Raw genomic sequence first — 16,001 nt, forward strand, 5'->3', positions numbered from 1 at the left:
AAATGTAGATTACACTCATTTCAATTTCCTTATGCAGTTACTGGATTATGTTATTTCAATTTTAAAAATGGCTTAATACCATTTGGTTGTATAGGTTTCTTCCAATTTAAGACTATTACATCTTCAAGATTATCCATTTTGGTCCACGTAGGGGGACTCACTCCTTCAGGCACATCTTCTTTGGTCCTGGCTCTAATAGTTTTGCTGAATCCTCGCCCATAGCTATTCCATGCAGAAATTCTATACTCATACATCACGTAAGGCTCCAGGTTCACATCTGGAAAGGGAGAAATTGAACACTGAGATTTTTAAAACATTTTTGCTGTCTTACCGTCCTATTGAAAATGAATATCAAAACTTGTAAACACTTACAAATTAACGCTTTAATGCTGTTGTGTGTGAGTAAAACTCTAATAATAATCTTAATTTTCTAAGTCAGAAAAAACATTTTCTGTGTGTATTAGATGCAGAGATATGGAATTGCACAGAATAGAGTTTACCTTTTCTGAACAAGCAAATATGGATAATATGGATACATGAAAGGAATGACTGAAATCTAAAAACACTAGACAGGGGTGCTTAGGTGGCTCAGCCGGTTAAGCATCTGACTTTGGCTCAGGTCATGATCTCCCTATTTTTGAGTTTGAGCCCCACATTGGGCTCTGTACTAATAGCTCAGAGCCTGGAGCCTGCTTCGGATTCTGTGTTTCCCTCCTTCTCTGCCCCTCCCCAGCTCGCACTGTCTCTCTCTCAAAAATAAACATTAAAACATTTTTAAAAAAAGTAAATGATAAAATAAATGAATAAAAGCACTAGACTAATGTACATTGGATGTTAATGCTTCACAGGTTTGTATATACTTTATTTCTATATGAGGCAGTTTCACCAACATACTTTCATAATTTTAGTATGATAAATTTTACCAATTATTACATTGTTCATATTACATTAAATTATTATATAATGTAGTTATTATGAGATACAGGACTTGAAACTTAGCTTATCAGGGCCAGTGGATATAAATGAATGCACAGTCCACTACATACTTACTTCCCTCTTTCACCAAACCACAACGGAAACCCAAGCCAAAAACAACAAATCTAATTAAAAGAAGAAAACCTGGGGCGCCGGGGTAGCTCAGTTGGTTAGGCTACCGACTTCGGCTCAGGTCATGATCTCACAGTTTGTGAGTTCGAGCCCTGCATTGGGCTCTCTGCTGACAGCTCGGAGCCTGGAGCCTGCTTTGGATTCTGTGTCTCCCCCTCTCTCTGCCCCCTTCCCTGCTCACACTCTGTGTCTCTCTGTCACTCAATAATAAATAAACTTAAAAAAAAAAGAAAAGAATAAAACCAGACTACTGAGTGTTTTGCACTGACAAGAATTTTATTAGATAACCATCCATGTGATCCAATGGTGTCCCAAAAGTCTCTGTTCCGTTTTAAGCTTTAATAACTTCAGAAGCACAAATGTTACAAATTTATTTTTTAAAAAATGGAAAATTTAATTGGTTAAATGTTTTCCACTTATTTAATTTTGTGAATTCGAATACGTTTGTATGTATTTGTTTTTGTATGGTGGTTTCTAGATGACTTTTCTCAGATGGAAAATCAGAAGAGTAAGTCCTCCTCTTCGGCTGTCTGGCCACCTGCTGTATCTCCACTGAATGTGTGGTTGAGTCTCAATCCATCTGTGTGGGGTTTTTGACCACGTTTTCCTTATATGCATTTCCTTACTATAAACCCTGATCTGCCTACTCTATAGAATTAGTATGAAGATAAAATGCAAGAAGTTATGTGACAGAGCATCATAAAATAAATTGCTATAAAATAGAAGGGATTATCTTCTGTCTTTATTTTCTCTGGTCAGAGGGCATCTGCCACATATTCTCTGTGATGACCACTAGTGGGTTCCCATATATGCCTTCTGTCCTGGTCTGAGGCTTCTTGGCTACAGTCTAATTTTTCCTGTTTTCTTCGCAGCTTTGGGGTAGTCATGTGACTCAGATCTCAACAATGGAGGAAGCATGGACGTGATAGGAGCATCTTGCACGTCACTTTCTAAGAGGAAATCACTTGCCTTCCACTGACTTTCTCATCCCCTTTTGATGGGCTGGACATAGGATGTTGCGGCAACCCAAGCTGCACCATGTGAATGACGACAGCACCGGAAACATCATGAGTCATAAACTGGAGGGAATCAGGGTCCCTGGATGACCTAGTGGGGCAGAACTGCCCAGACCATTCACCGGCCCACAGACGGTCACTATATTTTTGGATCAATTCGCTGTAGCAGATTAAACTGTTCATTGCTAATAACTGTTATTCTATACCCTTCAGGCCCACATCGTCATTTCCAATTTCAGTTGTGGCAGCTCCCCATGCTGTGTTTCTTATTCTTTCCTCTATGGCATTTCGTTCTTCTCCTTTGTACTCTCTCATCACTTATCCTCATTTCTTTGTTTTCCTGTGAGGCCCAGTCTTTCAAAGATGCTCCTAGCCCATGAAAGAATTCTTTGTTTTCTTTATGTGCAAGGAATCATTGTTGAAATTTTGCCTTCCCTCAATAATCTCTCTAATTTCTGAGTTATTTTTTTTCTTTGCCAGAATTTCCAACTCTTTAAAAAATGTTTTTTAATGTTTTATTTATCTTTGAGAGAGAGAGTGTGAGTGGGTGAGGGACAGAGAGAGAGGGGGACAAAAGATCCAAAGCAGGCTATGCCCGATGGGGGGCTCAAACACACAAACTGCAAGATCATGACTTGGTGACTACATCACCCAGGCATCCCTCCAACGTTTTATTTTTTTAATGTTTATTTATTTTTGAGAGCGAGAGAGCATGAGCAGGAGAGGGGCAGAGAGAGACAATCCCAAGCAGGCTTTGTGCTGTCAGCACAGAACCCGACGTGGGGCTTGAACTCACCAACCGTGAGCTGTAGTCGGATGCTTAACTGAGCCATACAGGTGCCCCAAACCCAACTCTTTTTTTTTTTTTTAAGAATAAAACAACCCCTCTTTTTATCTCAAAATTGTTTTGTTATATGGGGCTAGTCTTCAAATAACAGAGGGTTTTGCTTTTGTGGGGATTATGCTTGTTCAATCTTTACTTTTTAATTGCTTTAATGTCTCATACATATTTGTTTTCAATCATTTCTTCAGTGGACAAGGAATTCTTCAAAAATGCATACACATGGTTGTGACCTTCCATTGCCTAAAAAGCTTTAATTTCCACTCATTCTTGCATAAAGACAACCTGCCGAGTGTGGCAATAAAGGCCTTCATCATCTGACTCCTGCTGTTTGGCCTTATCTCCATTATTTTTTCTCTCCTACACTGTGCTACATTCGTATCAAGGTTCTTGTTTTTCACACCTCCTGGAGTTCCTTTCACTTCCTGTCGCCCTCTGTGCCTGCCTTACCTTCCTTTCACCTGATGTTTCTACTCGTCTTTTAGTTCTCAGCTCAGGCATCACATCCTTCATAAAGTCTTTCCAACCTCTTCTGTCTGCGTTAGGCGTCCTTGCAATGCTCTCTGCTTACTCTGTCACAGCTCTTACACGGACATCGCTTCTCACATTACAGTACTTACATATCTGTTCTCTGTCCATTCATAGAGGCTGCAAATTCCTGATGGGAATTCTTATTTATTTGTTTTCATAGCTGTTGGTCTCAGGGTAGTGACTGGTTGTTAGTACAAATTTAATACATAGTTTTTGATAAGTGAAATGATCGCATGCATGAATAAATTTTGGTGAGCCCTGGTGTTTCACTTTGATTGTAAATTTCTAAGAAAGGTTGAGTTCTTAGTCCAAGTTGGTCTCAATCAATGGAGATTATTTTAGCATTACTTAAGTGCTTCATTTTCTTCATGGAAAAGAAACTTTTGTTATTTTTCAGATTTAATGTATAGTATTTATTGGTAGGTGAAGCATTCTGAAATATGGGTGGTAAAAGGCCTCACAATATTACATCAGTAGGTGTAAACACTTATTGTCATCTGGAGAGGGATATTGCAAACATCTTAATGGGCCCTCAAAATCTTGACCTTAATTACAAAGGGCAGATAAAAGTAGGGAACTCTCTTAGATCAAACCTACTAATTGGTAATGAGGGTCCTTAAATCTGTAACTGAGAGTTGAAGGAAATTGGAGGGTTAGACAAACTGTCTTTTATCTTGAGGACTTTCCTAATTAAATACATTCCAATAAATGTGTTTTGTTTGGTTACAGCGTGTTGATCCAAAGACGAGGTGAAGTGAAGTAAGGACGTCTTACTCAGACAGATGTTTCAATCTGGTAGGAGAGATGGAACCAGGGGCCAAACGCATGTGACACACGGTAGAAGTGGACGTCGTGCTGACGCCTGAGAGGAGAGGCGCTGGGTTGGAGGAGCTGCACAGAGGACGTGGATTTTGACCTACACCCTCACAATGCTGACGACGGACATTTCAAGTGGAAGAGACAGCTTGAGGGAGGTTTGGGGCACTCTGCAAGGAGCTCCTACACGGTGCAGAGTCTCTGAAATCTACTGCTACTATTGTTGTTGTGCTTATTTGAGACAGAGAGAGAGAGAGAGAGAGAGAGAGAGAGAGAGAGAATGAGTGGGAGGAGAAGTGCAGAAGGAGACAGAGAGAGAATCTTAAGCAGCTTCCATATTCAGCATAGAGCCCAGCGCTGGGCTCGATCCCTCAACCCTGGGAGACTGACCTGAGCAGAAATCAAGAGTCGGATGCTCACCTGATGGAACCACCCCAGGCCCTCGCTAAATTTGCTGTTCTTGAAGGTGACACGGTTTAAATCTGACATCTTCCCTTAGCAAGTTACTTTTACAGATATGACCCTCAGTTTCCTCATCTATTAAATGATCTTACTTACACGATTGCTTTGTGGGTAAATCAAGGTAAGGTTTTAAAACATGTAGCACATCACGGAACTTTATCTCTATTCCTGCTTTCCCTCCTTAATCTACTCCTTTCATCCCAGTATCTTGACTTACCTATTTATTTATTTTTTTGCATCCCAAGGTTTGCCATTATCACTCACCATGGGTTAAGTAAAGAAGAATGATGATTCATGATGGAACAGAGCACTTTTCTTGTTTATTTAACCTTAGCTTGCCTGAATTATGTCACTTAAATGCATTCTATTTGACGCTAGATGCTAGATGATATATATGTACATACACACAGCTGCACACACACACATACACACATACACTGAATTTTTCAAAAGGCAGAAACAAACTCTGGAGGGACTTAAGTAAATGGACGAATGATAAAAATTTAATAGAGGGCAGAACTATTTTGGAGATGATCTTAAACTTGACAGTGTTTTTCACTCAGCTTAGCCATGCCTGAGAACCACTATTTGGAGGAACTCAGTAGGGCCAAGATGGAGCCTGAAAATTATTTTCGATAACCATGAAGGTTATTGCTCCCAAGATGATGGCCATGTAGGGGCAACACCAAGCTGCGGGAGAGTACAGTCTCTAGACCCAGACCCAAGTTGAGGAAAGGATACTTTAAGCTCCTCCTCAGAATAATGCTGCTTGGTCTTACTGGCCATTAGTCAGGTTTCTTCCTCTTTTTTGCCTGCCAAACACAGCGACACTCAATTCATTGCTTTTATTGTAAGCCTCCATTCAAACTCTTAAGAAAGAAAACTGGGCTCACTGAAATTAATTGGATATACCATCAAAGGATACATAGTTATTTCCTTGTTCTTGATTTTCTACAGGTTTACTTTAAAATAGCTTATTTCTTCTTTAAAGTTAGACTTTCCAATTTTTTAAACTGCTAACTTTGAACAGATCCAAAGTGTGCCTTTAATTACCTTGTGACTAGTTGGCCCATAGTTCTATGAAATTAATTGATTTTACGTTAAGGGTGGGGGGGGGGTGACATCAGAATGACACGAATCTGCATTTTCCCCAGCTTTTCACTAGCCCTAGTAAGCCATGGGCAGGTGGCTCGGTTCCTGTTACCTGTGAAGGAGAATGTGTTTACACTTCCCGTGTGAACAGTCTCTTCAGGAGATGAGCATATTTCTTCTATTGATTCCTTGCCTGTGGAATTGTGAGGTCCTCGGATCACGGTGCAAACGTGGCTGGTAAAGTTGAAGTCACACCTGCCGCAATGTGCTGTGGCTTCCAGAGACGCTGGGCACAGAGTCCTGCACTCTCTGGCTTCCTAGGTTGAGTGGTAGAGGTGGGGAGATAGAGAAAAGATTTAAAAATTACATCTGGACATACGTGGGGGAGGTTGTAACAAGTTGCAAATGAAATTTTCTTCCACTTGGTTCATAAATAAATGTCTCAAGATTCATGAAGAGAAATGAAGGCGGGGCATACACTACAAAGAGCAGTTTGGGTCTGGATGACACAGATGTGGATTCAGAATCCAGTTTTGCAACTTCTTGCTTCTGTGACCTTGAGGACGTCACTTATATTCTCAAAGCCTCAGCTTCTTCGGTGATGAGAAAATGGAAATTGCATTTACCATACAGGTTGGTTATGGGAGTCAAATGAGACAATACCTGTAAATGCCTTACACTTAGTAGATACTCTGTAAATAATAGCAGGGGTCATAATTTTATTATTGTTACTTCTCACTCTCCTGATGGAGCTTTGGAGAAAATAAAGAATGTGATATTTGAGAGTCTGCACTTTTGTGCTGTGGGGCAAGTTGGACCGCTAAGAAACATTCCTTGTCCAACTTTTAGAAACCTAAATATTTCATAAACTCTCATTATAGTTATTATTATTTACATCTGTAAACCTTTTTTTCTGATGAATCCCTGGACTTTGTTATTGGTGAGTGCTAATGTGTTCTAATGTCACAAAGCGAAATACTTCATGATCCCAGATTATAGGAGATATAAATAAGGCAGTATTTTTATAATGCAAAGCTTCCCTTCCTCTTTCTTTTATATAGGTAGTATAATGTACTTAAAATAACTTTGGTTATCAAAATGTATCCACATTCCATCTCTCTTACCTCATATAAGTTAAATTATTCTCCCAAATGTTGTCAAAATAAAGCTGCTTCAGAAAAATATCGTAGGATTTCTATTTGAATATAGTGACTTGAACACCTGCATTTATCTCCATTTCCTCTGAAAGCCCAACCGGATGGAAGTAAAGGAACACAGAAAGTCCAAGGAAGCAGAAAGGGGATGAATACATGCAGAGACAATACTGTGTGCTCAGTGATGTCCATTTTGTGTTTTCTCCCTGGGAATACCATATTTGTAAGTCAAGTTCAGTAAGAAAAGCCACGTGACTAGAAATGCCCCTGTGATGACAGTATAGAAAATATGTATGTTGTATCCTTTCTGAGATCCATACATGCGTAATCATCCTCTTTCTTCCCTTTTCCATTGTGATTTGAGGGTTGTGTGTGAAGACGTAGATCCCGAGACACTCCTTGGAGGAGAGCTGTCTGACTCACACTGGGTTGTAATTTGAAAGAACTGTTTTAAAATTTATTCTATTGACCCATCCCATACGTGAGTACACTGTTTTGATTTTGGCATGGTCTTATGTGTCGTAGCTAAAACATAAATTAGAATTTTGAAGTTAGATATCGTCTTGACAGCAACAACAAAACCCTAAACCACATGGCGTTGCTTTAATGCTTAGATAGGCAGTGGCAAATAAACACATACTGGGGTTTGGAAATCTGGGGAGCTCGGTTATGCCGTGGCTACATATTTGATAAAATTACAACCTGGGACAACTGTCAGAGTAAGCCAGGGCTACTGCACTCCAGCCCTGGGGGAAGAGGTCACGATCTAGAACATCCTCAGTAGGTGTGTGCTGTTTCTGCTGCACTTGGTAAAGTGTTACAAAATGGCATAAGCTTAGAAGAGATTTGGTGAAATTAAAAGGAACAGAGAGACTTCACTGGAAGGTATAAGGTAGGAGCCAAAGAGGGCAAGCCAAATAAAAGTCTGCATGTTGCACAGTGTGAATCCCAGCCTCCTTTCCTACCGATTCCCTATGTGCTGTCAGCCAGACATATATCTTATCACGATCTAGGATGGATTATTAAGGATAGTCAATTAAATGTACTTGCTAAGATTCTTGTTAATATGACTCTCTGACAAAAAGCCATCCTGCCACTCAATTCCCCTACTGTGTGCTCTCCACTAATATATGCCTGTGCACAGTGAGCCTTCCATTCAGCCTCCAATGGAAAGAATAGACTAGGAATAGACTAGGAATAGAATATGAAAAAAAAAAAAAAAACAAAAATTCAAAGGGAGGAGAAATAAAGGAAGGGAAAGAAGAAAACTAAAATAGAACCAAACAAACAAATGAGAAAATTCAAGGAACAAGGTGAACAATAAAAAAAAGCAACAACAATGGAATTAGTATTTCCAGAATAAATAAAAAAGACACCCCATGAATGGAACAAGAGTAGGATGCCATGAATAAATAACTGTCAGCAAACAAGAAAGAACCCTTAAAAGCTATTAAAAAAAAAGATGATAGCTAAAAAATCAATCAATCAATCGAGAGGGTGGAAGAGGACGTTAAGGCAATATCCGATCATGTTGAAAAAGATGAAGTGTTAACTAATCAGTAAACAAGAAACAAGAAGAAAAGATGGAAAGATGGAAAGATTGGCTTAGGAAGTCTAACACCAAACTAGTCTGTAAAAACAGATATAAAAAGGGAGCAAATTATCAAAGAAATAATAAAATAACATTCCTCAGAACTGAGGGTCATGAGACTTCACACTGAAAAAGTCCACAAAAAGTACATCACCATGAATAATGATGATGATGATGATGATGATGATATCCACATGGAGGCACATTATCATGAAATATTAGACGGAATAAAGAGAATGTCCTAAAAACTTTCATAGGAAAAACAACCTGGGTACCTAGGAAGAAACAGGAATCACAATAGCAATGAAAGTTTAAAAGTGCAGAAATTACTTTAAAATCCGAGTAGAAATAATTTTTAACCTGGAATTGTGTACCTAGCCAAGTTATCAATCTAGAGGGAGGGTAGAAAAATGGTAATTTCAGACATCAAGCTCTCAAAAACTTTACCTTTCACGCACCGATACCCAGTGATCTTTCTCCAAAAGAAGGCAAAAAGGCAAGAAAGGGGGACTCTTCGATTGAGAACACTGGGACACTGACACAGGAGAGAAGTAAAAGAAACCCCCAAACCAACACTTAGGGAAGACTCTCTGGGGAGAAATGTCACGGTGGTCCAGTCCTGAATGGAGCAGGAGATAGAAATCTCCATGAAAGAGATATTCGCGAAACAAAGTGCAACCCATACGTTGAACTTTACTGTAACACACTCCTTGATTCAGCATTCAGAAATAATGTCTTAATTATAATAATTTAATGTGAATTGTCAATATGGCTGTTAACTGGCTTTCATAAAGCCAATTTAAGTCAATTTAAAAGATCATGTATATATCCTGAACATTGTCCTTGAGTAATGGAAACTATATCTTCCTGAAGCCAAAATGAGATTCCTGGGAAACAAATGTGAGCGGATAATAACGAAACAAATAGTTGTGAGCAATAGTGCCATTTCTGAAACTAACGGGGTTTCTGTCTTAATTTTTCAAATCTGAGTGCCCTTTTGAGGAGACTTTTCTACACAGATTCTTCTTAACTAGTCATTTTAAAGACATGTTCCTGCAACATCACCAGTTTTAAGACTGTGTGTTTCAGAAAAATTTCCCAGTCCAAATTTCTGAAAACATTGGAATAAATGCAAACTTTGGGAGCATACTGTTGGATAGATTTCTTTCAAGTTGCGTACGGTCATACCAATTTCTAAAACAATTTTGTAGATGAAAAACTATTTTTGATGGGTATTTCATACGATTCTTCACTTCATGAAGTACTTATTCTTTTTAACAACTTTATGAATTATCTTAATATTAATTGTTGCAAAGTGCTTGCTGGAACCCTAACAATTTCAAAGGTTAGTTTACATCTTAAAGTCTATGGTGTCCACACAATGTTTGTATAGTTGCATCAGTTGGCATGAATGACCCAAACACCTATTTGCAGGCATCTCCTAAGGCAAAATGACTATAGGACTTAGTAGCATGTTTGGTTTTTAATGTCCCATAATCCTTTTCTTAAAATGTTAGGTTTCTGGAGTCTTGTCAAATTTAATTTTAACAAAACGTGACATGCCTGTCCATGAAGCATGTCAACATACAAACAAATGATACACTCATAGGTCTATCCGCTTTTCGAGTGGCAGGCATTTGTTAATCTTCAACTGTCTCAAGGAATAGGATATAAGCACAAGTGAATTTGCTGGATCTAAGGTCTCTGTCAAAGGAAAGTGTTGGATTTGGGTTGGGGACCCAGAGGGAAGAAGCCAGAATTTCTCTCCCTTTCCATCCCAGCACCCACGGGCATAAAATGGCACCGCATAGGTCCCAGACGACATATTCTGGCTCTTTTGGCACACAGGCTTTCAGTCCTGCACTAATCTGAAGTGCTGGGTAAAGCTTCCTGAGAACAGCTAATCATTATTAATTCCTTTAGAATTCATTGCAATAACATCAATCACAGTGAACTCATTTGGTATTAATATGGATGTAATGTGAAAATGAATAATGCACACAGGAGTTTTTATATTCCTATTTTAGAAAAATAGTTATGAACAATGTATTTCTCTTTCCATTGTCAAATCAGCACCTCTGAGAGGTTTTCTATCAATTACCTTCATCATCATTCCAGTTGAAATCTTGTCAGAGCAAACATATTTCAAAGGATTATATCCAACTCCATTACAGCATTTCTGGCTCTTTGGAATAAGTTCAGTCTCACAGCATTTTACTGGCACCAGGTCATTCTTTTTAACATGTGCTTTAGACTCTCCACTGGAAGCTGAGCAGCATATGGTATCTGACATATTCACATAATCCTGCCCACAACAGAACATCCCTGCAACAATAAAATGTTATATATGAATACGAAATTAAAAAAAGGAAGAACACTGAGACCGCTATAAAGTTTGGTGTAAAAATGTCAGACTCAGGCAGTTGCTGCAATGGCACAATACAAGGTAGCACTTCCTTACCAAGGTGATTTAAATGTGCAGTGAGGGGTCCTTCTTACCAAGAGCACTAGACGCTAACTAGGTAAAGAACACACAAGAACAAGTGTTCCAAAATCATTCAGCGGGGCCGAACTTCTCCCAAGCTCCATGGGAAAAAAAAGAATCCCGATTTCCGTCATGAGAATTACCGGCTCATTTTGTGATGATAACATCGTGTTGCAGAAAAAGGGCTAGTTAAACTACGGGGAGTCAGAGGAAAGCTCTAGAAATTCACCAGGGAGAAAAGGTCAGCGAAACGCTCTGGGATAAGAGGCTAGACAGAGTAAAGAGGTAGCACCATCCAAGTACTGGAGGCGCTGTGGGAAGAGTCTGGGAAGTTTTTGCCTGGCTTTGTCTAGGGGACACGTCTGCTTCTTGGGCATCCAGTAAATCACTCGTTCATCATAAGATAGATTTGTTCAAAACGAGTTGCGCTTGCTCACTGATCAGGTGAGCAATTTGGCCACTAGTTTTTGAGCAGCACTGAGTTCTAGACCCATCACTGGACATGGATAAGAGATTGGGGTCGGTGGCAGAAAGACCTCGCAAGGAGGGGTCATTGGTTGCCACTTGTCGATGAAAGACACGTGTGCCTTTCACACCAAATAGACTTTCTCCCACCAAACTCAGTTTAACTGCCTGTGTTACATCATTTAGATCTTGCCATAGAAGAGATACAGCAGAAATTTAGACATAAAATCCTGAATAAATAAACAATACTCTAGAGTCAGATTAAGCCAGAAATTAAGGTGCCTACACTCCAGGTCACAGGGCTATTATATTAGAATTTATATCCAGTTATAAAGCAGCGCAGTGTGATGAATGATTTATTTTAATTAGAATTTTGTTTATTTATTATTAGTCCTGACTGATAACATAAAGAACCTCAACTTCAAAGTGCCCTGGGGTCCTGATTGTTTAATCTGGTCCTGTACAAACACCTACATTATGAAAGACACTCCTAATAATAGACCAGTGAGTTTTAAGTGCTTTTTATTTAAAAAAGAAAAAAATCATTGAAAGTAGACACTGGCTTGGTACACATCTTAAGAACGATGTTTAGCCACACGTGACTCCAAAGAACTTTCTCACTGATCTTTCCACTTCAAAAAAAATATCTCCTAATATTTTATTTATTTATCATTGTTTTAAATCTATTTATTTATTTTTGAGAGAGAGAAAGAGAGAGCCAGTGGGGGGAGGGGCAGCGAGAGAGAGGGAGAGGATCCCAAACAGACTCCGCACTGTCAGCACGGAGCCTGATGAGGGGCTCAAACTCGGTAAACGTGAGATTATCACCTGAGCTGAAACCAAGAGTCGGAGGCTTAACCAACTGAGCCACCCAGGTGCCCCTCTCCTAATATTTTAAAACTTTTATCAATGTACATCATTGAGCACCACCAAGTCTTAACATGCCATGTCTAAATGTGGTAACTGTTCAAAATGATTGGTTTAAATAAAAGTAAAGTGTTTTCTTCAGTGCTTTATTAATAATATTAGTTGTTTTAACATTTCCAAGGAAAGGTTTTTTTTTTTCGCATAAATACACCCAGCAGAGCTATCACTGTAATCTGAGTCTTGGTTATGACAGGTAAAAATGACATGTGTATACACATACGTGAGTACACACAATAAAAAGAAAAATCTACACCTTCAAGTTTTATAATGTTCGGACATTTTTTTCTGCTGCTTTCTGATCAGACATTCAAATAGAACCTTGGATTTTTTCACCGTCATTTTTTTCTCTAGCAGTTTTCTTAAAATAATTCATGTTTCTATTTTAAAGAGCAATCAAAATCTGAAAACTGGCCCTTTAGGGAGCAGAATACATTCTCCCCCTCTACTCCCAAGTTACTTTATGGTTTCACCATGCTTTAAGTATAAAATCAAAATGCAGACATTGACCTAATTCGAAACTCTAATCAGTCATCTGATCGCTCTGAGGGACTTTTGACAGGTCAACTAAAATTTTGATAATGAACTGTTTTTACACTAGAAAAAAAAAAAAAGGCTGCTTTCTTTCACAAAGAGCTTCATCTTTGTTTCACTGAATTAAAATTTTCAGCCAAGATTCCACTCTCATAACAAGAAGTGACTCCCTTTCTAGTTTCTTTGGTAAACCATTACTTCTTTAATTATTATCAACCTTGTTCCAGTGTGATAAATTGCTAATTACTTAATACCCTAATCAGCGTTCATTCTTTGCACAGATAAACTGTGACAGTGCCATTAATTTAAATAGTAATTTCACTTAATGGCCAGAACGGCACACCAGATTTTTATGCAGCATTTTCTGAAGACTGCATCCATCACTGCAATATTCTGACATAAAGATGTCTGACGTGCACTAACTCACTTAGGGAGAGCAGATGTTGTGGAGCGGAGTTTGGTAGTAATTCCCATAGTGCATCACTTCAGCATGAATGAGCTGCAAATTCAGAGACAGACAATCTTCCGAAACGGCATTGCAATAACTTCTGACCCCTGCTTAATTTATCACATGCAGCACTTGACTTTTGAACTTTGACACATAGAATGCACAATTTTAAATGTGCCAAAAGGAAAACAAAACAGGTCGTGTATTATTGATGGATCGATCTATTCTTCCAGAGGCTGTTCATTACATTTGTACACAGGTGAAGATTCTCTGTGGACAGATGTTACTAAAGTGGTACAATAGACATAGAGCTATTAGATATTTATTTTTAATATCAAACTGCATATTTCATCTTCCCGAGCAGCATATATATCCAATGGGAAGCTCCCATTTCATTGGATACAACTGAGAAAACAGTGAAGGAAAGAGTTGTTTACTCACAATGTTATGAGTGGTTTCAATAGGTTACTAACATTAATTTAATGGCCAGGACCGAAAAGGAAAGCATTTATAAACATATGGTCCTGAGGAATCTCTAAATTGTTAATTCTCTAAAACAGGTGCTTCATTTTTCTAAAATAAAAAAAGAACAAGAGTTATGAATCATGCTTTTGAGATCAAAATAGTACAGTAGTAAAATCAAAGTCTGGAATGTGACAGATTCAGGTACAACTCTGGGACTGATCATGGGGACCACATTTTAAACCAAGGGGTTATATATTAAGCCCACCAGACTGGAAAAAAAAAAAGTTTTGTGATTAGTCATTGTTAGGACAAACTTACAAAATGGTGGCAGGATATGAGAGAAAAGACGTGCGTGCTTGTCTCCACCAGTAGATGGCTCTATGGCTGCCACCACAAAACAGAAATAAAGGGTAGAGCAAAAATTTCCCCAAATTGCTATGTTTTAAAGTCTTTTATATTACACTTTCAAATTTTTTTTTAATGTTTATTTATTTTTGAGAGAGACAGATAGAATGCGAGTGAGTTAGGGGCAGAGAAAGAGGGAGACACAGAATCCAAAGCAGGTTCCAGGCTCCGAGCTGTCAGCACAGAGCCTGACACAGGGCTCGAACTCACAAGCCGTGAGATCATGACCTGAGCCGAAGTCGGACGCTCAACCGACTGAGCCACCCAGGTGCCCCTCTACATTAAAAATTCATTATGGCACATGGAAATCTTCCTGGAAAACATTCTTTGATACCACTCTTACATAATGGATTTCTGTGCTCTGTTGCCCTCTTTGTAAACTTTCTAAATCCCATCTTACAAGACAAATAGCCACAGTCATTCATTCTGCGGAAGTCCTACTCTAGGACATGGAAAACCAGGATTCTCTTCCAAAGCACTTTCAACTCAGAGTCTCCTATCAAAGGCTGCATGGACAACATTTATAATAGAGATCAGGCAATATGTTCCAAAGGTATGTCATGAGCAGTTTCTCATGGCTAACTGAAAATCCTGTTCTCTTGGAATGATAGGGGGACTTTCATTTTCATCTCTCAATACTAAAAGATATGATCAAGTCCAATCCAAGATTAATGGCATAAATGATAAAGCCCTTTAAGCAAACACTAAGAATAAAAAGAGTAATAAAGAGGTTTCAAATACATCCAAAGAAAATGGTTAAGAATACATATCCACCGAAATGACGAGCATGACTTTCATCCCGAGATACCTGTATAACACTCCTACACAACTCATCTGCCCAGAGAGAGCAGTAAAAACATAAACGCTACCCCAGCACTTCTGTTCCAACAGCATCTGTTAATTCACTCCATTTATAAAATACATATTGACAAAGACAACTGAACTGGGACCAGGGAGATTTGATTTGGTGTGAGAAAGTCAATTCAATGTGATTTTGTTAAAGGGCTCCTGCAGGCAAATAAAAGAGTTTAAGTAATAAAGTACATAAAGAGATGTTTTACGAGCCAGCCTGGTCTTACGGCGGGCACACAATGCCAGGCAGTGAGAGAGGCCAGGCTTAGGAACAATATTGTGAGATCCAAACCCTCATGTAGCAGGTATGGTGTTGCTAGGTTGAGGAGAGAAAGGGCCATATGGATATTCTGGAAGGTCACTGAGGTCATAGTCATTAGGGGCGACAGGAGGGAGCGGCAGCAGAGAGAGGAAAAAGGCATGTGGAACGTGTCTATTTTAACTGAAACCTGCAGGAAGGTCAAGAGAATAAAAAGAGAGGCTTTTCCTTTTTAAAAGTGTCATTCCTCTGGTCCACCATGATTACCAGACTGGGCAGAATTGCACAATGTCATGGGAAACTCTTGAGCTAATCTTGATTTGCAGGAGTTGAGTAATGTCACAATTTGCTTAAGAAATATTTGACTAGCATGGAAAACCATAGTGAAGTAAGGAGTGATTCTGAAATTTGGGCCCACGGATGGACTTCAAGGGTGTATGAAATTGCAGGCAAATTACTCTGTGTGTTTTATGTACCAGTATTTGAAGTGAGGCTCTGTAAAGATTTCTCAGGGAGCGTTTGACCCCAAAAGATTAGGCACCGGTTTCCTAGAA

General features: G+C 39.0%; 1 protein-coding gene across 1 annotated transcript in view; it reads right to left on the reverse strand.

Moving 5' to 3' along the window:
- USH2A (usherin) overlaps window positions 1-16,001 on the reverse strand; it is a 733,950-nt gene that overhangs the window by 154,478 nt on the left and 563,471 nt on the right. The window contains exons 50-52 of the mRNA XM_049634559.1: window positions 10,712-10,935; window positions 5,978-6,182; window positions 80-277 (exon numbers count right to left, since the gene is read on the reverse strand). Of these exons, the coding sequence (XP_049490516.1) occupies window positions 80-277; window positions 5,978-6,182; window positions 10,712-10,935 (627 nt within the window). The remainder of the gene's footprint in view (window positions 1-79; window positions 278-5,977; window positions 6,183-10,711; window positions 10,936-16,001) is intronic.

This window comes from Panthera uncia, chromosome F1, assembly GCF_023721935.1.
Source record: "Panthera uncia isolate 11264 chromosome F1, Puncia_PCG_1.0, whole genome shotgun sequence".
NCBI classification, from domain to species: domain Eukaryota; kingdom Metazoa; phylum Chordata; class Mammalia; order Carnivora; family Felidae; genus Panthera; species Panthera uncia.